Source organism: Lagenorhynchus albirostris, chromosome 13 (genome assembly GCF_949774975.1).
Source record: "Lagenorhynchus albirostris chromosome 13, mLagAlb1.1, whole genome shotgun sequence".
NCBI classification, from domain to species: Eukaryota; Metazoa; Chordata; class Mammalia; order Artiodactyla; family Delphinidae; genus Lagenorhynchus; species Lagenorhynchus albirostris.
In genome coordinates this window covers 8,349,516-8,376,101 of record NC_083107.1, presented here as the reverse complement: position 1 = coordinate 8,376,101, position 26,586 = coordinate 8,349,516, and the positions used below count along the sequence as shown (strand labels likewise).

General features: G+C 44.5%; 1 protein-coding gene across 1 annotated transcript in view; it reads left to right on the top strand.

Moving 5' to 3' along the window:
- The window catches only part of VWA3B (von Willebrand factor A domain containing 3B), a 213,765-nt gene that overhangs the window by 101,202 nt on the left and 85,977 nt on the right, over window positions 1-26,586 (top strand). The window contains exons 10-14 of the mRNA XM_060169018.1: window positions 1,737-1,927; window positions 8,045-8,199; window positions 12,857-12,995; window positions 14,065-14,196; window positions 19,177-19,275. Coding sequence (XP_060025001.1) covers window positions 1,737-1,927; window positions 8,045-8,199; window positions 12,857-12,995; window positions 14,065-14,196; window positions 19,177-19,275 — 716 coding nt within the window. The remainder of the gene's footprint in view (window positions 1-1,736; window positions 1,928-8,044; window positions 8,200-12,856; window positions 12,996-14,064; window positions 14,197-19,176; window positions 19,276-26,586) is intronic.

Here is a 26,586-nt window from a genome sequence, read left to right as displayed (position 1 = left end):
CGGGGATGGTGTCCAGAGGGGCTTTTGATGCCAGATTGGTTTAAAGTTCAAAAGCCCAAATCAAGCTTCTTTGAGAAGTTCCAGCTCCAGTAGGTTTCAGAGTGCGTTATTTAAAAGCTGTTCTATTAAAATTTGAGGACATATGTAACATGGTCCTTTATGTGTTATTGAGAAATAATTGGCTCTCAAGTGTTTTATTTCTTCAAATATTATTCTAATTATATATCCCCTTAAATATAGTCATGGATACCTATGGGTAATATTTTTGTTTCCCATTAAAAGTATAATTTAACATGAATCTGTCTGACAGAAGCATAAATGGAGCGATCACCGAATCATAATTTAGAAAGCTCTCTTCATCTTACCCTGGTGCTTGGCTGCACAGTATAATGGCCTAGGGAACTTTGAAAAATCTCAATGTCCAGATCAATTAAAACAGAAGCTAATGCATGGGGCCCAGGCATCAGCATAGTTTTAAACTCCTCAGAGGATTCCAGTGTGCGGGGTTGGGAACCACTGATCCAAGTGAAAATAAACTCCGTAGGGCTGGTGGACCTGATACGTGGTAGTACCCGTTTTAAAAACCACCCCTCTGCACAGCACCTTCTCCCGGTTCTCCTGAGGCTCTACTGGTCCCACTGGGGCTAAGAGCTCAGGCTCCTTTCTGCCTTCCTTGCAGGGGCCTCATGCAGACAAATGTTATCAGCCACTCTCTGGAATAAGAAAGCCCTCATTTGTAGCATCTGCTGATTTTCAGATTTTGTATTATGCTCCCGGCAGGCATGGTCAGTTTCACCATGCGCTACCACTGAGCCTGGAGTCGGGAGGGAAAGGGGCACAGTCAGCTCTCACGGGCCAGCTCCAGACACCGTGCCTCCTCTGTGCCCACCCTCAGATACCCCACTCTCCCTTAGGTGGCCATAGGGGTTTTGAGCCACATGGATAGATACTTTGCTGTTTGTATGATAAGCTGGCTTCTCCGGTGTTCTGCTCAGGTAACATAACACCTCCTCCCCCTTAGAGAGTACAGATAAGATTTGGAAAACACCAAGGGAATGCGCCTAAGGCTAGGGATATTTGGGCAATTGACCTTCTTGCTGTAATTGATCCTGTGAGCCTAAAGTGAGGCATAGATACAGCTCCAGGCGCCTGAGCTGACGTGAGGTTCTTGAGCCTGCAGAGTTGAGAGCCAGGCTCTGAATCAGGATAATTTCACCAACTTAACAGGAGAGCTCCTGTCCCTGATTCCCCTCCCCACTCGTTACCACGCACTTTCACATAACTTTTCATATTGAATCACTTCGACACCCTTCGGAAGGCCAAGCAGATGCTATCTGCAGGTGAAGAATTCCACTGAAGCTCAGAGAGGTTAAATGGGGTGACTCACCCAAGTTTGAGCAACTTGCCCAAGCTAGTAAGTAACGGGGCCAGGACTTGAACCCAGAGCTTCTGACCCTACGGTTAATGCTCTCCTGCCTTGCCTGTCAGCCACCTCCCCCTCTGCATGGGTCCAGTCAACTTAGGTAGCAGAAGAAGTGAAATGAAAAGTAGCAGATTCCTGCCTTCCAGTCTTGTGAACCAATCCTCTGCCAGTCCTGCTTTGGAAAGCATGCTTCCTGAAAAGAATGTGAGCTAACAAAGAACATGTTTCTTTACAATATTAAGTTGAGGATGACATATGAAAGTCTTGTGTCATATGAACGGCTGATGAATTGTGATTCCAAAACTACAATTAGGAGCGACCTCTGCCGAAGATGAGTCGAATCCAGAGGACGCCTGGGGCTCTGAGAAGTGGCTACAGAAATACGGTTTGAAATCCCAGAAGCTGTCATTTTATGATGTCATTGCTGACTGCTCCTTCCGCCACGCTGATGGAGTTGTTGATATAAAAGCCAAACCAGAGGACGAGTCGGTGCAGACCAGTGCGGTAAGTGAAGTGGACCCCTAGACGGGGATGCCCTGGGAGGGGCGTCGAGGACCAGGGCTGGACCCAGGGCAGGACCAAGGTTGAAAGGCAGCATGAATGCTGCCTTTGAAGAAGGATGCCCCTCTGTTCCCTGCCTTATACTTTTCTGAATGCTACTTGTGGGAGTGGAGCTCAAGTCTGAGAATGGCTTCTAGATATAAGTGAATTAGACAATCATTATACAGAAGCCAGGAGCTGTGCTTATAGAAATTCAGGCATTGTGTCAAAAAAGAAGCCCTTTGTTTCCCCGTATTGAATGGAAGAGAGAAACTGCTGGTGAATATGCCCCAAAGCAGGCATTTCTCCGGTCCTCTTGGACCGTCACTGTATTGGAGCTACATTATTCAAGTGGCTACCAGCCAGCATTTACTGGATTTCCAGTAAACATAAAATTATATTCTCTAAGGGGTTATAGCGTGGTAAGGGTCTATACTGTAAACTTTTGAAAGGTGTAGTTCCCTTGTGACAGTGGGTCTGAAAGGAATACAGCTTCTCAAAATGCCTGACTCTGGCTCGTAGTGGAAGGATAATGAGATTTATTAGTGGTAGTGGCTCCTAACCTTTAGTGTCCATGAGTCACTGGGTTGGAGGCCGGGCCCAGGAAAGTGCATTTATAACAATCCCCAGAGGATGCTGAAGCTGCTATCTGGGAGCCACACTTGGAGAAACACTGGTGTGTAGAGCAGGACCCAGAAGACTGTCCGAAGTTTAGAATTATAGAAAGACTGAGAAGTGTCTCCATATGAAACAGAAAATCAGGGTAAAATGAATATTGTAAATTTGTAAAACTGAGGGAAATCTCTTTTAGAAGTTAGTGAAAACCCAGATACACACTGAAGTGAGAGCTAAAATGCAAGCCACAGAGCAGACATGTCAGTCACAGCAGCCCAGCAGAGACTACTTGGAGAGGAAATCAAGGTCCTTCCCAAATGCAGTGTCCCTTTATGTATTCTCTAAGGCTCTGATTCAGTGTCAAGATCATCATTGCGAAACCTCTCAATCCTACAGAGGTGAAACCCCCGTCTCTCTGACACTCCCTCTTAGGCTGCATGGCCACTGGTTCCACACGTCCACCCGAGGAAGCGCTGTTTTCCTTTGGGGCCACGTTAGCCACATGACGTTGTGTTTTTGCCCTCTGATTGCCGTTTACAATGAACTGCAAGGAGGAGAATGTCAAAATTGAATGAGAAAAAATGCAGAATTGACGCAAGACTTGTTTCCTGGCTTACATATTGGGATCCAGAGTAATTGCTACGTTGCAGGGAAATCTCATTTGTGGGTTTCCTCCCTCAGTACCGTTTTCTGCTTTTGTAGACCTTTTTCAGTAATGTTATTAGTTCAGGAAATCATACCTAATTAAATTTTCATTTTTAAAATACGTTAGGCCCTGAATATTTTAAAATATGAATTCGTGTCAATTTGAACATAGCTTACTGCAGGCTCCCAACAGTGTGGTATGCACAGGTCTTCTCTAATACTGATTTTTTCCTTTGCTTTCTTGACAAATTTAAATGAAATTTTACAGGGATGGTTTGAAGAATTTGGCTTTATAAATGGGGAATTTTACCTCAAACTTCTGACACTAACAAATTATAATATGGTAAAAGTTGAGAAGTGTACAGTATAGCTGCCCTCGTTCACCAATGAAAAAGGGACAATTTTATTATTTATTTATTTATTTTTTTGTGGTACACGGGCCTCTCACTGCTGTGGCCTCTCCCGTTGCGGAGCACAGGCTCCAGACGCGCAGGCTCAGCGGCCATGGCTCACGGGCCCAGCCACTCCACAGCATGTGGGATCTTCCCGGACCAGGGCACGAACCCGTGTCCCCTGCATCGGCAGGTGGACTCTCAACCACTGCGCCACCAGGGGAGCCCGACAATTTTATTTTTAGTATTTGGGGCTACGTATCTGAAACTGGATTTATACCTAAAACTGTGATGTGTGTATAAGGTAGAAAGAAACTGAAGCTGTGAAATAGGTTGATTCTTTAGGGTTCCCCCAGACTCCCACTGGGAAGGACCCCCTAGACTTTTAACTATAAAAACTGCTTTGTAGGTGTGGATCCAGGAAATTGAGACACTGAGAAATAAATGACGAAAAATGCCTTGTTGTGTAGCATTTCTAAGATGGATGAGCAGGGGAGGAGAGGAGACAAAATGCATTTCTAATTAGGGAATTTGCAGGCAAAGTCTAGTAACTTGATGTCTTGGGGCACCCCTTGAAGTCACGTTGCATTCATGGCCACTTATGTTGCTTGAGCACAAAGCCAGCCCTGATGTTCAGAAACCCACTCTAGTCTCATCACGTATTCCTCCAACAAATATTTATTGAGCCTTCACTATGTACCAGGCAGTGTGGTATGGTGGAAAGTACACCGGAGTTGAATGAGAAGACTTGAGTGTAAATACTGCTTCTACCAGTTACTAAATATGAGATGTTGAGCAAATAATTTAACCTGTTTGAGTCTCACTCTCCACATCTGTAAAATGGGTGGTGTAAAGTCTAAATTTGAAAATTGCACGTATAAGCACGATGCCTGGCACTTAGGAGATGCCCACTAGATGTTACCTTCCTTGTTTTCTTTATTACAAACATGGTGAGTCAGAAAGGAGCATTTATGGAATGCCTGCTCACTTTATATGCAAGGTGAATATTTGTGCTCTTGTATCACACATGAGAAAATGAAGTCCCAGGGCCTCCAAGGGGTTAGACAACTCAGCTGAGATCTCGTGGCAGGTAGAGACAGGGTTTGAATTCACATCTGTTGGGCTCTCAACACTGTGCTTTTCCCATTTGGACACTCTGGTGCCGGACACCTGTGTTCTCGTAACTTCTGGTCTGGTGTGTTTCCATTTGGAAATGCACAGGGCACAGTTGGGAGATGCCACGTGATGGGATTCAGTGTAGGGAGCACATGGTGAGACTGAGAGAGAGGATGTGTTTCTCCTTCCATCTTTGCACTGCGGTGGAGACATGGTTCGCCTTCCTGCCTGCCTTGAGAACATCAGGACTGATCCCATTATGTGCTTCAACCCTGCCTACATCAGTCACCCCTGGACTCCTGGATTCTCATCCCTGTGTGGCTCTGGCATCCCTTCTGTGAGCCTCTTCCATCCCCCACTGACTCCTAAAACCCCTCCACTGTGCCCTCTGGAACTGGAAGTCATCAGCAGACCCTCCGTAGCCTCACATACTCTGAAATGTTCCCTTCACCTGCTTGTCTGGGTTCTTGCTCAAGGACCCTAGTTTCTCTCCCATTCTCCCTGGGTCTGTGGGCACAGAGGTGGGCGGTGACCTCCTTGCTTCTCTTTGCTGTTTCTTGATCATTCTCCCTCCCTCTTCCCAGGTCATCAGAATGTACCACCCAAGGTACCTTCTGTATCTGACACCCACTGAGCCTCAGGTTACCCCCATCCATCCTTGAAGATTATAGCTTCTGGCTTGCTGTCACTGGCTCCAGCTGTTTCAATCCTTAGTGATGTCACTTTTTTGTGGATGACCCTTCCCATACCCAGACCTTTCATTTCTCTGACCTGTTCAATGACTTTCTCCTCCATTCCTTCTCTTCCATCCTGCCATGGCATACCCTTGACCTCGTCATGGCAAATAACTGTGTAATCATAACCCACATAATCAATTCCAAGGGTCCCACTCTTTTTAGGTCATTTCCTCTACTACACTAATTCCAGTCTTTCAGCCCCATGGGGATATACAGCTGGTTGTTTCTGTGACCTTTTCTCTGTCCTCTATCCTTTGTCCCTTTCATAATCCTCAGCTACTCCCCATGCCTTACATTCTTGCACTCATCTGGCAAAACCCCAACCTTTGTTAAACCCAGCTTTCTGCCTTATACTCGTGCAGTTGACTCTGATGAAGGAAACTGGAGAAAAACACACAGCCACCTGGTTTCACTTTAAACTCCTGACGTCTGATTTCAGGCAGATCTTTTGTGCCGCTGCCCCGCACTCTGCTCGGGTTTACAATCCACTCTGACTCCTGTTCTCTGAGATGCCTGCCTCCTCTCTCCTCACACCTCCAACACCTCCTCCTCCCCACCCGCTCTTAGCGGGAGACCTTGCTTCGCAGTTCACTGAACACTGAAGTGAACATCCGTGAACATTTGCCTCCACGTTACAAATCCCCGGGCATCTGCACCTGTACGCTCTACCCCTGTTTCTTCTAGGATGGCTGAATTGTCCTCACCAACCAACCCTTCCACGTGTGCACTGACCCCTATCCTCTCTTTCATCCATTCTCCCCCTTTCTAGTCTGTGTCATTATTATTGTCCTCATTTCTAGATCTTTCCTGTCAGCATAAAAAAACGTGGCGGTACTTCTCCCATCTTAAAAATACGATTCTTTGACCCCCGTCTTCGTCTCTGGCTCTGCCTCTTTTGCCTCATTCCTCTGTTCATTTTTGGAACCCAATGCCTCAGTAGTTTTGTAAATTCTTTTTCTCTAACCCCATAGTTCTCCCGTGCTCTCTTGAATATACGCCAATGAGGCAAAGGTCTCACTCTTTCCGAGGACCCCTGAATTGCTAAATTCAGAGGTTAATTCTGTGTCTCTTTCTTACTTGACCTGTTATCACCAGTTGCTATTGTTGGTTACTTCCATGAAATTCTTTGGCTTGCAGAAAATACACTGTCTTGTTTTTCTGCCTAGCTCACTGGCTAAACTTTTTTTTTTTTTTTAAATCAGAGAATTTTATGAAACATTTTATTTTTTAAAAAACTTTTTATTGGAGTATTGTTGTTTTACAATGTTGTGTTAGTTCCTACTGTACAGCAAAGTAAATCAGCTATATGTATACATATATCCCCTCTTTTTTGGATTTCCTTCTCGTTTAGGTCACCCCAGAGCACTGAGTAGAGTTTCCTGTGCTACACAGCCGGTTCTCATTAGTTATCTATTTTATACATAGTATCAATTGTGTATAAATGTCAATCCCCATCCCCCAGTTCATCCTGGCTAATCTTTCTCAGTCTTCCTTGTTATTTCGTTCTCATTTTCGCAATCTCTATCTGCCGAAGGGCCTCAAGGCGCAGTCCCTGGACCTCTTCTCTATCGGCTCTCATTCTCTGGATGACCTCATCCGGCCCCGTGGCTTTTAATACTGTGTGCGTGCTGGTGACTTCCAACTTTAAATCTCCAGCCCTGAGTCCTTCCCTGGCCTTTGCCGGACTACTTGCCATGTTACTGGGATGTCTAATAGGCATCTGGAACCTAACACATTGACACTGAATCCCCATCTTTCCCTTCAAGGCTGCTCTCCCATGATCTTCCTCCCATCAATTTATTGCCACTCCACTTTTTTAGTTCTTTGGGCCAAAAACCTGGGAGTCATTCCTGACTCCCCTCTTTTATCTCATACCCACATCTGACCTCTCATTAAATCCTGTCAGTTCTACCTTCATAATATATCTGTATATCAGCATCTGGCCACTTCTCACCATTCCTACCCCTGGTCCAAGCCGCCTCACTGATCTCCTGACTCTGCCCTTGACTATCTACAGTCTATTCTCAGCAGAGTATCTACAGTTATCCTTTAAAATGAAAAAGGGGGGCTTCCCTGCTGGCGCAGTGGTTAAGAATCCACCTGCCAATACAGGGGACACAGGTTCGAGCCCTGGTCCGGGAGGATCCCACGTGCTGCGGAGCAACTAAGCCCGTGGGCCACAACTACCGAGCCTGCGTTCTAGAGCCCGCGAGCCACAACTACTGAGGCTGTGTGCCACAAATACTGAAGCCCGCACGCCTAGAGCCTGGGCTCCGCGACAAGCCACCACAACAAGAAGCCCGTGCACCATTCACTGAAACTAAAGCCTGCGCACAGCAACGAAGACCCAACGCAACCATAAATAAATAAATTTATTTTTTAAAAAAACCCGAAAACTGTTTCTTCCATATGGAGTAGGCCCTGGTAATAAGTTTGGTTGAACCAACTGTTGAATGATTTTATGGTGGGAGCGAGTGCTAGGAGCTGTGTAATAAGTCAGAGGTGGAGGTGCCATCTGGGGACTTTTCTTCTTTGAAAGGTTTCTGAGTGGCTTCTGTCCTGTGTCTTTTCCTTAGGAGACCAACAAGAAGACAGTGCATGCGAAATACTGCAGCAGATTTGTCCATGCTCCCTGGAAGGATGGGAGCTTGGTCCACGTCTGCATTACCAAGGAGAAGTACACATGGTACAGTGCGAGAATTCATGCAGTCCTGGCCCGGATCCAGAGGAGGTTGGTGTACTGCATGAGGGTACATTGCATGATCCCGTCTCTCTTGAAATGCAAGTCTGCTTGAGCCCTTGGTAAAGCTCAACCAAGAGAAATGGCCAGTAAGCATTGTTACGTCAGGGTTGCCATCTGATGGTTTGCTGTTGGCCTCATTGTTAATAACCAAAGGGGATGTTTGGATGCAGATTCTGAGCTGCCTTGATGCCAGTGCAGACTCTGGAAAACAGCAAACAAAGATGTAGTTATCATGTTGATTGTGCATCACTGTAGGAGGCAAAGGAACACTTCTGCTAATGTCTTGCATTTTCTGTGGGCCTCAGGTGTATAGCGGACTGTATGACACCTGTCCTCTGTACTCTTGAATATTACCTTTCAAGGCAACTGTTACAATGTTGTGAAACATTTATATGCAATGGAATAATATATATATACATATTAGAAATCTGCTAAAAATAACTTCATGTGCTCCCTCTCGACCCTGCTGGTTCTTAAAATATGGTAATGCTCCTAAGAGCCTAGTGTACTAGGCTGTGACCTCAACATCAGCTCCATGGGGTGACCTAGCTCAACGCTTTCATCTCGCTGATGCCAAGGGAGGTGCTCTAGATGATGCTCTAGAATATGAAGACCACGTCCATTTAGGTGCATGGGCCCTAAGGTCAGGTAGAGCTGGATTCTAACCCCAGTCTGCTATTTTCTGTGACCCTGGGCAGGTTACTCAGTGTCTGTGTGCATCAGCTTTCTCATTTATAAAGCAGGAATGATAATGCCATTTACAAATGTGTTCTGTGGATTAGATAAGATACTAAGTCTAATGAGTTTAGGCTAGTACCAGCCTGTAGTAGTCACTTGCAATCAGAGCGTTTTCCCTCCTTCCATGTTTTCTGTTATAAACCACAAGCTGCAGACACCTGTCTCCTCCCATATATACTCTGCAGAGCCCCAGTTTCTCAAAACCCAGCTGATGATGGGTTACTCAGAAAAAGTAATCCTTGCTTCTGGAGTCTTCTGTGCTTATGGTTTGGGGATTGACTCCCTTAGGAGAGTAGTTTGGATTTCAAATCTGGGGAAAAGGAAGCTGCTTGGAAGACACCCCACCTGGCAGCTCCTGGGTCTGTTTGTCCCTCTCCTCCCACCAGGTATCAAGGGTTGCTGGGAAGGTTTCTCTCCTCTTGTATTTTCTGGAAGACTTCATCTCCCCCTTAAATGTTCATGGAATTCACCATTGAAGCCATCTGGGCCTGGAGCTTTTCTTTGTGGGAAGGTTTTTTTTTTTTTAACGCTGCATTCAATTTCTTTAAATATACATAGAGCTGATGTTGGTCATTTATGTCATCTTTATTTTCTAAGTCTGACTGGAGGTTATCCATCCTATCGATCTTTTCAGAGAAATGGCTTCTGGTTTCACTGTTGTTGTTGTTGTTTTGTTTTGTTTTGTTTCTCTGTAGGGTTTTCTCCTTTCTATGCCATTGATTTCTACTCTTATCTTTATTATTTCCTTCTTTCTCTTTACTCTGGGTTTGAGTTTTTTGAGATAGATACTTAGATCACTGATCTTGACCTCCCTTTCTAACATAAACATTTAATTTTATACATTTCCCTCTGAGTAGTGCTTTAACTGTCTCTCACGAATTTTGATATGTTGTATTTCATTTCATTCATCTCAAAACATTTTCTCATTTCCCCTTTGATTTCTTCTTTGACCAAAGGGTTACTTCCCAAGTATTTGTGGATTTTTCCCGATAGCTTTTAATTTCACTGTGGACAGAGAAATATTGTATGATTTCAGTTCTTAGAAATCTGTTGAGATCTGTTTTGTGGCCCAGAATATGAAGAAAAAACCACTTTTGTTGGGTGGAGTGTACTTTAAATATCTCAGCTCAAGTTGGTTGATAGTATTATTCAAATCTTCCATATTATTACTGATTTTCTGCTTAATTGTTCTATAAATTATTGAGAGAAGGGTGTTAGAATCTCCAACTATAGTTGTGTATTTGTCCAATTTTTCTTTCAGTTCTAAAATTTTTTCTTCATGTAATTGGAAGCTCGATTAGCTAATACATGTACATTTAGTGTTGTTAGGTCCTCTTGATGAATCAACTCCCTTATTGTTATGAAATGTCCCTTTTTATCTTTGGTAATATTCTTTGTTATGGAGTCTGCTTTGTCTAATATCAATATAGCTACTCTGGCTTCCTTTTGTTATTTTCTGCAGGATTTTTCTTTTTTCTGTCCTTTTACCTTTACCTATATGTATCTTATATTGAAATAGGCTTCTTGTCAACAGAATATGTAAGGATATTATTTTTAATCCAATCTGACAATCTCTGCTTTTCATTGGAGTGTTAAGATCATTTATATTTAATGTGATTATTGATTTAGTTGGATTTAAACCTAAGATCTTGCTGTTTGTTTTCTATTCATTCCACCTGTTCTTTATTCCCTTTTTACTCTTATTCTGCCTACTTTGGTTTGAATATTTTTTACGATTCCATTTTATCCCCACTATTGGCTTGTTAACTCTACCTCTTTGTTTTGTTTTGTTGTGGTGTGACTACTTTAGCATTTACAGTATACATCTCTAACTTATCACAGTCTAGCTTCAAATAATAGTGTATTGCTTCATGTACATCATGAAAGTCTTCAGCTTCCATTCCCTTTCTGACTTGTCTGTTGCTGTCCTACACACTTTACTTCCACATATGCTATAAACCCAAAATACATTATAAGCAATCAATTGTCTTGTAAACAGATTTAAAATGAGAATAAATGTATTTTGTATTGATTCACATATTTGTGATTTCTGTTGCTCTTTAGTCTGTTTGTATAGATCCTAGCACAGGTCTGTTGGTGATGCATTCTCTCAGCTGTTTTAGTCTGAAAATCTCTTGAATTTACTTTTATTTGTGGAAGGTATTTTTGCTAAGTATAGGATTCTAGGTTTACAGTTTTATCTTTTAATACTTTAAAAATTGTTCCCCATTCTTTTTGGCTTGCATAATGAGAAGTCACCTATTATTCCTATGTTGTCTCTGGTTCCTTTTAAGATTTTTTTCTTTATCACTAAATTTCAGCCATTATATTGTGATGTGTCATGGTTTTTTTTTTTTTTTCTTTTCTTTCTATTTGGGTTCTTTGAGCTTCTTGGATCTGTGGGTGTATTGTTTTCATCAAAACTGGAAACATTTGATTGTATTTCTTCAAATATTTTTCTGTGCCCCTTTCCCCCTCCTTAGTGTCTAATTACACATGTGTTAGACTCCTTGATATTGTTCCATGGGTTGCTTATTCTGTTATATTTTTTTAACCTTTTTCTCTCGGTGTTTTATTTTGGATTGTTTACTATTACTATGTCTTTCTTAAAATTCCCTGATCTTTTCTTCTGCTAGTGTCTACTTCACTGTTAATAGCATGCAGTGTATTTTTCATTTCAGTCATTGTATATCTCTAGACGTTTCCCCAGAGGATTCTTTTTTGGATCTTCCATTCCTCTCCTCATTCTGTTCCTACTTTACCTTCTTGAACGTATGGATTATGTTTGCAATAGCTGCGTAACATCCTTTTTTGCAAATTCTATCATCTGTGTCATTTTCAGGTACGTTTCTTTTGATCTGTCTTTCTTCTGGTTATGGGTCATAGTTTCCTGCTTCTCTGTGTGCCTGGTAATTTTCTACTGGATGCCAGATATTTTGAATTCTACATTGTTGGGTACTGGATTTTGATGCATTTTTTATGTGTGTTCTGTGACGCAGTTGTTACTTGGAATGCAGTAAGTTACTCTGGGGCTTGCTTTTAAGTTATGTCAGCGTAGGTGCAGGGGAGCCTTTAGTTCAGGACTAATTTGGTCCTACTGTTAAGGCAATGCCATTGTGAGGACTCTACTTGAGGCCACATGCATTACGGAGGCTTTTCCACTCTGGCTGATTGGAAGATGAACTATTTCCAGACTTGCGTGAGCTCTGAGGGGTTGGTCCGTCTATTACTTTTTCGGTGATTTATTCCCTGGCTTCAGTAGTTTCTTCACGCACATGCCCTGATCATAACTTAGCCGAAGTCTCCAGGGCACCCTTCTGCAGATACCTGGAGCACATTCTCTCTCCCTTTCAATCTCTCTTTCCATCCCTCTCTGACGCTCTTTCTCTCCTATGTAGTGATCTCCTCTTCAGTGTTTTGCCCTGTAAAGTCTAATTGACTGGGCCTTGCTGAACTCTGAACTCAGTTTCAAGTTTTTTTTGTCTGCCCCACCCTCTCCCCCAGGGTTTGCCTGCAACCATGAACTTAATCTACATCCTGTGATGGGATCCTGAGCCTGGACCACAGAAGCAGTCCTGCTTACATGACCACCTAGCGCTTGGTTATTCCTGGGATCTGGGGTTGCTTTATTCTATCCATAAGCTTCACTGAAGCTTCAGGAATGTGCTGGCATGACTAGCTTGACTGCAGTCAGCAGGGTTAGAAGAATACATGGTGTGAAGTCATAGCTAAAGGCCTCAAAAATACCAGATGACTGGAAGTAATTTACTTTTGGCTTTGGAGCCCAGTATTGGATTTATTTTTCTGTCCTATTGATTTTCCTCTGTAGACGTATCATTAAGTTCTTAGGACGATGCTCTGAGTGCCACAGGCTCTAACCATTCCCTTTCAACTATTTCCTGCCTAGGATTCAATGGCTACAGGATGGGAGTCAAGTCCTTTTTGGAAAAGTGCCTAGTGATTGTGTCTACATTCTCATTGACACATCTCACTCAATGAAGGGGAAACTGGACCTGGTGAAGAACAAGATCATCCAGCTCATGCAGGTGAGATGGAGCTCTTGGGACCAGGCACCTGGGGGCCGAGTATCATGAGTGCATCTCCGCCAGTCAGCACCTGTAGTGGTTGTCAGAGATGCCCAGACCAGGTGTGCACTCAGAAATCACAGAAAAGCCACGTCAGAAAAAGGCTCCCTTTTGCCAGTGAGAGCATCATCTGTTCTTTGCAAGCAGACCCTTCCTTCTGTGGGTCCTTCCTGTAACACATACGGGTTGCTAAGGAAATTTCTATGTCCATTGCCCCAGGTTTTCTCTATCCTGGAATCTGTGGTGTGCACACGCCTCCGCTGTCTCCCAGATACTCTTCAGCTCGGCATGCTTATTTTAATTACCAGTGCGCGTTAGGGATGCTGCATGCACTGGCCCCAGAACTAATGTGTGGGAGGAGCGTGGGCTGATGGTCAGGAGCTTCTGGTCCTTATTCCACCTGTGCTGCCTCTGAGTTGTACTACCCAGAGCAGGCTGCTAACACTCCCTAACTCCTAGTTTCCACACATATAAACGGGTATCAGAGTACTGTCATGACTTGGTAGTATTGATGTGAGTATGAACCATAGTAAACAATTGCAGGGAGTGTTTGACAAATACAAAATAGAATTTTTAATTTGATGAACTTCTGCTGGAGGAACATGAGCTGATGGATGGAAGGCAAGTGAATAAAATAGCTTTACCAAAAAGATGTTGACCAAAAAGATGTTGCCCAAAGCGATAACACTGTTTTGGATTCTTTTAAGCATTTAGTGTGCATATTCGGTATACCATTAATGTCAGTATTAAACACAGGATATAATATCACATTATATATATAAACTTATATGTGACATATATATATGTGTTTATACATACATACATTTGTAAATTTTTAATATCCAAACTGTGTGTAAATTTTATTTAAATGCCTTTTGAACTAGAAAACATTTTCTCTCTTGAATGTAATTTTTAGCTTCTAGAACTGAAAAGAGATATCAAACGATTAAAATGTATCAAACCCTGACCTGTCCTAATCTTTTCTCACACGTAAGTGGTTTCATGGCTAAATAATAATTGTCTCTTACAGGAACAGCTGAAGTATAAAAGGAAATTCAATTTTGTGCAGTTTGATGCTCAAGCCGTTGCTTGGCGGGAAAAACTTGTTGAAATTGATGAGGATAATTTGAAAGGGGCCCAGGCCTGGGTTAGAGACATTAAGGTAAGAAGGAGCCTGGGTCCGGGAGAAGAAGGATGGAGATCAGGATAGAAATGCTTGAGAAATGCTTTGAACGCCAAGGATAGCCATGGCTTCACATAGACGTTCATTTTGCTTACAGAGGTCATGTTAATTCAATCTTTTCTGTCAATATCTAACATTTAGATAAGCTTCTATTGACAGCACTTCCCTTGGCTCAAGTCTCAGCACTTTTATGAAAACAAATTTCAAAATATAATGTTTTTTTTACTTAAACATTCATATTTGTTTCTTCTGACGCTTCATTCTTGCTTCAAATGATATATTACAGCTGCTTTTAACAGTGGACTTTGTTCAAAAGTAATGAACTTGTGGAAACATACAGTACAGTGTGAGTGGTAAGGGCTGAAAGCAAGGAGAGAGATAGGGCAGCAGGATATCATAAGAAGGTGAAATACTTCCTTCAGGCGTGCATTTTAGTTGGAGAACTTTAAAGCTTCTGCTCTTGGCATTTACACAGACTAGGGAGAATTTGCCTTTCCTCAAATTTTCTCTTGCCTTGAACTTAATTTTAAAAGTTCTTTTTCTAGAACCACATAGCATTCCAGATATTTAAGATATACTAAAACTGAGACCAAGAGTTATTCTTAGAGGTCCAATATGGATCGCAAGTATCTTTAAAATAGTTCAGTGCCTGAGTTTAGAGTCCTGGATTTGACAAGAAGCCACAAATGGGCGTTAGTGACTCTCCCTGAATATTAACCAAGCAGAACTTGCACTGTCATTGGGATGTTCTAGAGTTCCCTTGGGATTTGTTTTTTAAAAATGGAAGGAGGGGGAATTCAGGGGCAATACAGTGGTTAGGATTTGTGCTTTCACTGCCAAAGGCCCGGGTTCGATCCCCGTTTAGGGAACTAAGATCCCATAAGCTGCACAGCATGGCCAAATAAATAAAATTAAAATGGGAGGAGGAAATCTATAAGAAATATTAATGCCTGTAAAATTTTGTCCTAACTGGCTACCTTATGCTGGGAAAGAATATTAAATTCATAAACAATTTGTTAAATTGGTTCCTTGGGACATATGTTGTCTTCTTTTACAGTAGGAAATATCTTAAGTCAGAGCCCACTAATTTAGAGTTTGTGATAACAAGATATTATATATGGAATCTCATTGGGTGAAAACATAAGTGGGTTCTGCTTCGTGTAAAAATCACTGATGAATGGTATCAGCCATCTACGTGGCTGAAAATATGTCAGAGCATTTTTTTGTAAAGTGTGATTCTGGTCTCTTCAAAAGTCTTCATCGAAGAACCCTTGCTTGCTTGCTGAATGTGCAAAATTCATTTTCAAGAAGACCAGATTCCTCTATTATTCTTTGGACTGGTTTGGTCCAGGAATCAACCCAGTAAGTTCAGGACACTCAGATATTCTGAGCCTGCCGTGTGCTGGTGTCACAGAGCAGTGGTCAGCTGGCATAGCCAGTCCTTGGGTAAGAGAATTTAAAAAATTTTAGTTATCGTTATTTTTCTTTTGCGGCACGCGGGCCTGTCACTGTTGTGGCTTCTCCCGTTGCGGAGCACAGGCTCTGGACGCGCAGGCTCAGTGGCCATGGCTCACGGGCCCAGCCGCTCCGCGGCATGTGGGATCTTCCCGGTCCGGGGCACGAACCCGTGTCCCCTGCATCGGCAGGCGGACTCTCAACCACTGCGCCACCAGGGAAGCCCAGTTATTGTTATTTTTAAGTTCTAAAAGTTCCATTTGATTCTCCTTCATGTCTTTTTTTCTTCTCTGATGAGACCTTCTTTTTCTTTGCTGATGCATTTTAATTTTCATTTGTTTCAAGATTGTTGATAATTGCTAGCTGAAGTATTTTTTTCATGGCTAATGTAAAATTTTTGTCGAATAATTCTAACATATTTGTCTTCTTGCTGTTGGTATCTATTATCTTTTTCATTTCAGGTTGAGAGCTTCCTGCTTCTTGGTACGATGGACTGATTATCAGTTGAATCCTAGACATTTTTGTTTCATGTTATGAGGCTCTGGGTATTCTTCTAGCCTTCTGTTTAGTTGGCTGTGTCTCACACTGCACTGTCAGGGGGATGGGTGGGCCCTGCCTCATACTTCCAGGTGCAGGTTGAAGTTCAGGTTCCCCACTCGAACTCTGTTGACACCTGAGGAGTACCTTGTTACTGCTGGGTGGGAGGGGACATCACTGAGCAGGGAGGACGTGGTACAGTTGGTGGGGATGAACGTCCCAGCTCACTACTTGGCTTCCTTGTATACCACTCTGGCAGAAGTGTTAGGTGATTATTTTATTTATCCTGCTTGGTGTTATCTGACCTTCTTGGGTCCATGGGGTTATGTCTGTCATTGTTTTTGGAAAATTCTCAGCCATTATTTTTTTTTCAAATATTTCTTCTGTCCTGTTTTCCCTCTTCTCCTATGTTTCCAATTAAGCGTATATCAGACCATTTGGTACTGTTCCACAGCTCTTTGGTGCTCTTTTCTGTTTTGATTTGCTGTTTTTTCTCTTTGTATTTTAATTTGGGTAATTCCTATTCCTCTATCTTCACGTTCACTACTTCTTTCCTTGGCTGTTTTGAACCTATAGTCATTCCTCTGTATCTATAGGGTCCTCATTCATGGATTCACCCAACCCCAGATGGAAATTTTTTTTAAATTCCAGAAAGTTCCAAAAAACAAAACTTGAATTTGCTGCACGCTGGCAACTATTTACATAGCATTTGAACTGTATTAGGTATTATACATAATCTAGAGACGATTTAAAGTGTACAGGAGGTTGGGACTTCCCTGGTGGCGCAGTGGTTAAGAATCCTCCTGCCAATGCAGGGGACACGGGTTCGAGCCCTGGTCCGGGAAGATCCCACATGCCGCGAAGCAACTAAGCCCGTGCGCCACAACTACTGAGCCTGCGCGCCTAAAGCCTGCGCTCCGCAACAAGAGAAGCCACCGCAATGAGAAGCCTGCGCACCAAAACGAAGAGCAGCCCCCGCTTGCCGCAACTGGAGAAAGCCCGTGTGCAGCAACAAAGACCCAATGCAGCCAAAAATAAATAAATTTATCAAAAAATAAATAAAATATATGTGAGGATGTGCATAGGTTATATGCAAATACTACACCATTTTATATAAGGGACTTGGGCATCTGCAGATTTTGGTATCTGTCCGGGGGAGAGGGTCCTGGACCAACCCCTGTGGATACCAAGGAACAACTGTACTCTGAACTCTTTGAAAGACTTCTTCACCATCCTCCTGAGTTTTTTACTGTTAGCATTTTTATTCTATTATTTCTTAAGGTTCCATCTCTGCTGAAATTACCCACCTGGTCTTGAATGTTGTTCACCTTTGCCATTATCACAGTTAGTTTAAATTTTCTGTCCGATGGTTTCAGCATCTGTGTCATGTGTGTGTTTGTTTCCGATGAGTACTTTTGTCTCTCGGGAGTATGTTGTTTGCTCTTCTGTTTATGTGCTTATTTTCTGTTAAAAGCTGGACATCACGTGCAGTATATAGCGACTGAGATAAATATTTCTCGTGCCTGGAAATGGGCGTGCCTTTCTTGGTGGGGTGGGTTAAAATGACTCTAATTAGGAGTCGGGCTGGCTTCGAGGTTTGTTTGCACCGCATCCCTCAAATTCTTGCAGCGACACTTGGTGTTGGGTAGGGGATGGCGTGCCAGAGGGCTGTCTGCTTCATCTTCGGCTTTTGATTTTTCCCTTCACACTGGGCCTCAGAGAGAGCGTTTCTCTTGAAAGTTATTTGTTAGTTGATGTTTCTAGGGGAGTGATGGGGGTGGGTGTTCTCTGAATAAGCCTCAGTCTTAATCAGGCATGGTGTCAGGCGTCTCAGGGGCGTGGCCTTCTCAGTGTCTCTGAGCCCAGCACATAGCCCTGCTCCTTCCGCAGATGTAGAGAGTGTGTTGTTTCCTCTTTCCTTCCCCCAGCCTTCCTGGGTTTTGACCAGCGCCCTAGGGTGAGCGTGTTCATTGTTGCCCCCCACCCCATATACACACACAGATTAAGGCTTTTGTTCTGCTGGGGGGAGTGAGGAGAGGGTCTCTATGGAGATTCCTGTGTTTCTCTCCCCCAGTTCTGCACCGTGAAGGAGACTTTCTCTAGACTCTCCCAATCTATTCTGTGAGCACCCTGTGGGGTTTGTGGCAAAACAGCCTTCACGAGAGCGCCGATGCCCCCATATCTGTGGCCTCTTGCCAACATACACCTGGCAGCCTCCGCTGATTCACCAGTCACCCCAGCCCAACTCTTCTTCTAGTGTCTGGCTGCGTCCTGTCCCAGAAAGCCAGGGCTGGCCTCTTGCCTGACTCTCCCCAGATTTGGGGCCACTTGGTTGCCCTGTGACCTGAGCCCTCTCGTGGGCATAACAAAAGTCATGTACTTGCTGTTTGTCTGGCTTTTTCTCATTCTGAGTTTTGGAGTGACAACTTGGCCGGTTCTGTACCTCCCTGGGCAGAAACTGCAGGCGTTTTACAACTTTACAGTTTCCTGTACCTCTGGATTGCTCATGACACCACACTCATGTTTGCTGAATACTGGGTGTCATGAATCTATCCTGGTTGGAAGCTAACATGGTCCCCGCCTGGGGGGAATTCAGGCTGCATGTTTAAGCCGTGCTGACAGCTGAATGAACAGTAACTGAGTTAGTGCCTGCCACAGAAACACACAAAGATAAAATTGAATTAAGAGCTCTGTCATCAGGACAGGAAATCCATCGTCCTGGCTTCTAGCTATCCTGGAACTGTCTGCATAGATGCTTTTATGACACATTCAGGGATTTGACACATTCAGGGATTTGTCTTCTTGGAATTCCTGGACTTAAATTATGATCTCAATCTAATTTAAATATATCTTTTATTTCACAAGTACTTTTCTTTTTGGAAGCAGAGAATAAATAGCAGTTGTTTGTGAGATCTTTTTTGAGATTCAAGTATGTACTTGGTATGTCTCTCTCTCTCTTTTCTGTAGATTGGAAGTTCCACAAACACCTTGAGCGCCCTGCAAATTGCTTTTGCTGATAAAGAAACACAAGTAATCTACCTTTTGACAGATGGGAGACCTGACCAGGTACTTATCAAAGTTGGGAACAAAGAGGGACTCACTAATCCCCTGAAAGTGAATGCTGAGCATGGGTTTGGGGGACCTTTTCCACTGCCACTAAAAAGCTGTTGAGAGATACTTGCCTGGCTTAGGGATGCAGAACTGAGGTAAAAACACACACACTGAGAAATTCCTTTGTCTGCTACAACAGTGAGGAGAATTTAAGTGACAGTGAGTGTTGTTTGGTTAATTTGATGCCCACCCATAGACCTGGAGACAAACCCGATGAAAGGAGATGTATGCCTTCCGTGGAAGACTGGTTTATATTTTATTATAAACTAAGAGTGAGGAGATTCTTTTTGATTTTTTTTCCTTTGGGGACGCTGAATCTAAAACACGTCACTGCACAGTGTCCTTGGTTTTATCCCTAATTTTAACTTAGTAATCATTTAAACAAAAGCATGCCTTTCTGGTGAAATGTTCTTTGTTTAGCCTGACTGGAAAATATTTGAAAAGTTTTAGCGGCGTCTGTTCATCTTCTTTTGAGCTTTGTGAATGAAAGACTAATGCTCTGGGCATTAAATAAATATACGGGTGTGCAGGCCAGTACAATGTAAATTAACCGCTAAAGTGAATTAGTATCAACTTGTTTCCTTCATTGTGAAGTGTCTGCATGTGAAGACTGCTAGGCAAATATTGTACAATACCCGGTGTCAAACGGTCCAGGGCTTAAATACTAGAGCAGCTGGATTTTACTACCGTGTTAGATCTATGGCCGCGAAGTTGTATAAAGTGAAATTGTATTGGGAACGATTTTCCTATCAGCTTCACTGCCCTTTCTATTCAGAGGCGATTCATCGTGCCTTGTTTATGCTCCTTGTGTGGCGGCTGCACGTTTGAGGCTGCAGAGAGGAATAATATCCTGCCCTAGGGGAGCTTACGCGTCGGAGGATGCGCGCAGAGAGGAATAATATCCTGCCCTAGGGGAGCTTACGCGTCGGAGGATGCGCGCAGAGAGGAATAATATCCTGCCCTAGGGGAGCTTACGCGTCGGAGGATGCGCGCAGAGAGGAATAATATCCTGCCCTAGGGGAGCTTACGCGTCGGAGGATGCGCGCAGAGAGGAATAATATCCTGCCCTAGGGGAGCTTACGCGTCGGAGGATGCGCGCAGAGAGGAATAATATCCTGCCCTAGGGGAGCTTACGCGTCGGAGGATGCGCGCAGAGAGGAATAATATCCTGCCCTAGGGGAGCTTACGCGTCGGAGGATGCGCGCAGAGAGGAATAATATCCTGCCCTAGGGGAGCTTACGCGTCGGAGGATGCGCGCAGAGAGGAATAATATCCTGCCCTAGGGGAGCTTACGCGTCGGAGGATGCGCGCAGAGAGGAATAATATCCTGCCCTAGGGGAGCTTACGCGTCGGAGGATGCGCGCAGAGAGGAATAATATCCTGCCCTAGGGGAGCTTACGCGTCGGAGGATGCGCGCAGAGAGGAATAATATCCTGCCCTAGGGGAGCTTACGCGTCGGAGGATGCGCGCAGAGAGGAATAATATCCTGCCCTAGGGGAGCTTACGCGTCGGAGGATGCGCGCAGAGAGGAATAATATCCTGCCCTAGGGGAGCTTACGCGTCGGAGGATGCGCGCAGAGAGGAATAATATCCTGCCCTAGGGGAGCTTACGCGTCGGAGGATGCGCGCAGAGAGGAATAATATCCTGCCCTAGGGGAGCTTACGCGTCGGAGGATGCGCGCAGAGAGGAATAATATCCTGCCCTAGGGGAGCTTACGCGTCGGAGGATGCGCGCAGAGATGAATAATATCCTGCCCTAGGGGAGCTTACGCGTCGGAGGATGCGCGCAGAGAGGAATAATATCCTGCCCTAGGGGAGCTTACGCGTCGGAGGATGCGCGCAGAGATGAATAATATCCTGCCCTAGGGGAGCTTACGCGTCGGAGGATGCGCTAGCATATACAGTTAATTCTGGTGAGATAGAGGGAGTGGAGTTGCCTGTGATGCGCTAGCATATACAGTTAATTCTGGTGAGATAGAGGGAGTGGAGTTGCCTGTGATGCGCTAGCATATACAGTTAATTCTGGTGAGATAGAGGGAGTGGAGTTGCCTGTGCTACGGGCTTACGGGAGCACAGTGATGAATTCTGCTGTACGCGATGGAGAGAAGGCCAGGCAAGGTTCCACCGAGGAGGGTGCATTTCAGCTGTGTCTGGAAGGAGGAGAAGAAATTTCCTACACGGGGGAGATTACTGGTATCCTGGGCAGAAGGAACAGAGGTGTGAAAATACGTGGGCTGCTCGAGGGAACATCCCGAGAGCAATGAATGGAAAAGTGTCAGGGCCGAGTCTCGGAGGTTTGGTTGGGGGAGATTGTGAAGGTCCGTGAATGTCACACAGAAAGGATGGGCGTTACCTCAGTAGGGACTCTCAGAGGAGCAGATGGTCCCATCCGCCAGTGCGTTAGAGATATGCCTCTAATGCACAGGTGGATGGGAGAGCCAGGGAAAGACTAGATCTTGGGCTGGTGAGGTCCCACCTCAGGGAGGAGCAGCAGAAATGCGGAGGAGGGGACCCTCCAGAGATGATCATAGAAGTAGCATCAAAGGACTTGGTGGCCAGTTTGGGTGCAGGAGGTGAGGGGCTGAGAGGAACAAGGGAGAAAGGGGTCAAGATGACTGATTTCTGGTTTCTAGTAATTGTTATTAACTGATTGAAATCTAAAGAAGGAGAGACCTGGGGGTTTCTGGTGGAGGAAGTTGAGTTTGAGCACCTGGAGTTCACGGCTGTCCAAAAGCCCCTAGAAGGATGGGGCTGGCATTTGGGGGAAGAAGTAGGCTGCAGGTTCTGACTTGCAAGTCATCTGGACAGGGGATCTTTTTCTTGTTAATAAATCCCAACTGATTTTATTGTAATTTAGAAAATATAAGTAAGCATATAATCATAAGGAAGAATAAGGTGTAAATTGTTCATAATTCAATTTTCTGCTCTTTCTCATCTAATATATGCGTTTTTCCAAGTCATGAGAAATTCTTCAGAAACATCATTCTCAATGAGTGCATCATATTAAATGACATAGATTTAATAAAACTACCTTAAAAATTGACTTGATTTAATTTTTGAATAGTAATACATTCACATGGTACAAATGACAAAGGTATGACAGGATAGAATGTAGAGAAAATCCTCCCTCCCACCTCCCTTCACCAGCTATGAGGCAGGTGATATGTGTATTACCAGTATATTACCAGCTTCTTGCATCTTCTTTGAGAGATAGTTTGCTATGCAGACAGATATTTGTTTATGTACATTTCCTTTTAAAATACATAAATGGTAGCATATTACACGCACAATTCTGTGACTGTGTTAATAAAACAATATACCTTGGAGATTGCTTAATATCATTTCATAAAGAGCTTCCTCATTTTTTCTATAGCTGCCTACTCTTCCATCACACAGCTACTTAGTCATGTCCCCCGGTGATGAGTGTTGAGGTTATTTCAATCTTCCTGTTATATACAAGGTTGCAAAAGTAACTGTGCACATGTATCATTTTGCACATGTATATCTGTAGCATAAGTTCTGAGACGTGGACTCAATTAAAAGGTATATGTTTAGATAGATACGCCAAATAGCCCTTGAAGAAGATTTACCAAGTAGCACTGTGCCAGCCGTGTGCTGAGAAGGATATTCTTGGTCTACAGTCCACCATAGGCTTAGGAGGGTCTGGAATCTCCCAAAATTATATAAAAAATGCACTCGTACATTTCTCTGGGGAGAAGATCAGTAGCTTGCCCCCAAATTCCCAGAGGGTCTGTGGTCCACTTAACGATGAGGCACTAGGGAAATGAACAAGCTGGAATCAGAAATATGCAAGTTACTGAAAAAGTGATTTATAAACTCTTATTCAGGCATTTCATATTTGTATCTGCCTTTTCCCCACAAACAATCTACTTATTTTGCATTGTTCCTCAGACTCTCTCAAAAAAACAAATGGATATTTGATATTCATGTTCTATGTAGAGGACATTAAGATGTACCACTCAATCTCCATTTGGTTTTGAATTTTCACTGACTGTAGGACCTGAATATGTAAGACCAATGTCATTATTCCCGGTACTCCGCAGAATTTTCTACTTGGAAGAACGCACAGGGATGCTGTTCAGGATTCAGTTCCATGGACATCGGCCTGCTGCTTGTTTATTAAATGTCCAGGGCAGAATTATATAGAAGACAAGTCTTTTAATTAGTCAAGTTCAGAGGGTTCTTCATGAGCCTGGATTGCTAGGTGTCCTTGGGTGCAGGTGGACACTGCAGGGCCTCTGTCAGGAGCAGCCCAGCACATCTTTGGCTGTGGTTATTTTGGGACTTCTTTGAAGTTAGGGGCTCACCCTCGCAAGAATGGACGTGAGGAAGGTATCTGCACCGTTCTAAACAAAAACGGACGGATAATAAAGCCCCACGTAGGGTATGCGAGGGATGGGAGCAGGGGAGGGCACAGGGTGACCCCCTCTGCACAAACAAGCCTCCTTCAGGCTGTTGGGAGAACTGTCCCTGCCTTTCTCGACACCCCAAGTTGACCTTTGTGGTGAAAGGAACATCTGGCCGCACACCTGTTTAGACTCGGGGACAAGGGCACTGGGGGAGAGTGTCTCAGGTGTGCTGCTTGGCCCCATCTTAGGGACCGACGGGACCTCTGAGGGGAACAGACTAAGGAGTCCTGGGCTGAGAAAGGCTTCCTCGGTGTCCTACAGACATGGCCCCCGCGTTGCACAGCCCCGCGAGCTGAGCTACTATAGTAAAGTGGCTGGGGAGAGTCAGGGTGACTCAGGCTGTGGTGGTGAAAGGCTTACTTCAACATACTGAGTCTTCTTTTAAGCTGTGAGGACACCCACCAGCGAAAAGGATCCCTGGGGGCTGCAGGGCTGGGGCGGGAGGACAGGCGTGGCTCTCTTCTGTTGCAGGGATGGAGCTCCTTCTGCAGTCAAGGTGCAGCCCTGCCTTCCGCCCAACTCTCCACCACCACGCTGGGCACTAGAACCTCATGCCGGTTTAGCAAACACTACCTGGGGCTGTGTGCTGCTGGGGGGCTCACAGCGATACACGTAAGAGACTTGCTCATGCTCTCTTGAGCTGTCAGGACTGATGGAAATAAACAGCTTTAGAGCCAGAGACCTGGGTTAGAGCTCATCCCCAGCACTGCCCATCTGAATGACCTTGGGCAAGTGCCCCCGATGTGAATTTCCTCATCCGTGACTTAAAGCTAATGCTCCCTCCTCGCAGGGTTGCTATGAGTGAATGAGGTGATATTCTCGTGAATGCATTACCTGGAGATTATACATGTATGTGTATATATATATATATTTTTTTTTTTTTTTGCCACCCGGCATGTGGAATCTTAGTTCCTCCACCAGGGATCGAACCTATGCCCCCTGCAGTGGAAGCACGGAGTCTTAACCACTGGACCGCCAGGGAAGTCCCTAAACACTGGGTTTTTTTTGGGGGGGGGGTTGTTTTTGTTTTTGTTTTGGCATTCCACGGATATTTACTGAGCACCTTTTATGTGCCAGGTACTGCTATCTGTCTGGGATACAGTGAGGAGCAAGATAGACAACATGCCTGCCTTCAGTGAAGCTTCTGTTTTATGGTGAGATAGGCAAGGAGCAAATGACCGTATGAAATAATGTCAGGTCGTGTATGGAAGATGAAAACGCTGTCCACAGTCCCTGGCACCCACACTGCTGGCACTAAATCAACGTTAGTTTCTTTCCCTTCCTAAATATCTCAGCTGTAAGTCAATATAGGAGTAATTTCTAGCTCAAACCCTATCTATTAAATTAACAGAATTTAGGTCTAGCATCTCCAGTCTGGTATATGGGGCTGAGGGGCAGTGGCCAGGAGTCCTGTAAGAAATGAGGATAATGATAGTACCTTCCATGGTGGGTTGTGGGGGGGATGCAGGGAGAGAGCACAAGCAGAGCCCTTAGTGCCCAGCACATGATAAGTCCTCAAAACGGAAGCTAGGTTGAAGGAAGAGCAGGCAGCAGAGAGGGCTTTGCTCTGTCCTTGAAGTTGACAAGAGGGATGGGATCAGCCCTCAGCTAGGTTAGGTTGTTGTTTGGTTAGGAACCAGCCAATGGGCAGAGGGGAGGGGAGAGAAGAGGGGAGGAGAGGTGTGGGTGGACTTATGGGCAAGGACAGGTTCAAGGCTGGTCAGATACAGAGACTGAAGCCATGTGTAAGTGGTGGCTGGAATGAGACCAGTCTCTGGGGGACCACTCAACTGGCCACCTCCCAGTGGTGAGTCCAGAGGCCTCCCTCATCCCCCTGCCTCCCCAGGGCTCATAGCAAACGTATAGAAAGGGTTAACAGTCAAAGGATAGGAACTGGACGTGGAGAGTGGGAACTGGCCACTCTCCAGTTGGAGCCAGCAATTTGGGTCCATCAAAGAGGGACTGAGAAACACAGAGGCAGTGGAAGCAAGACAATCAGAGGCACTTCTGAGGGTGCTCAGCTGGGTGTGGTGGTGCTGGTAGAGAGGTGGCAGGGCAGTTCATCAGTCATCTTTCCTGAGAGTCGGGTAATGTTTACGGAGAGTCAGTCCTTAGCAAGAGACGGTCTTTATTGCAAATGGAGGGGAAACACATCGTCTGGCATTGCTTCTAGGAGTAAAAACTCTTTGAATCTAGTCTTACCACTTAAGAGGTTGATGACCCTAGGAAACTTAGTTCTTCTGAGCCTCAATTTCTCTATCTTTAAGTGGAGTCCATATCCGTACCTACTGTGCCAATTAGGGTTTCACGTTACTGGGAGGAAAAGCAGAAGAGCAGACGAGTGATGGCTGAAACAGTGGAGAGGCCTATATCCTATGGCTGCGAAGCCCAGCGGAAGGTAGTCTGGGTTATACAGCTATTCAAGGACGTCTCCAAGAAATAGGCTTCCTTTAATCTTTATGCTTCACTGTCTTTGTGTGTGACGTCCACCCTCATGGTCACAAAAGAGCTGCTCCACTTCTAGGCAGAGTGTCCACTTTCCAGGGGGCAGGGGTGAAAAGGGAAGGATATTAGCTTTTTTTGTTGTCTTTGTCTTTTTTATTGGCAAAAAAAAGTCTCTCCCTTGAGACTTCTGCTTATATCTCAATGGACAGACCTGGCCACACCTAGTTGCAAAAAAAGTGTCAGAAGATGAGTGTGTATGTGTTGTGTTTGTTTCTTTGTTTTTAACTAAGTATGTTGCTACCATGAAAAGAAAACCAGGGCTCTGACAGTAAAAAAAAAGGAGAGGTAGGCAACTAGCAGTCTTTCCAAAACTCTCTCACAAGATGGTTGT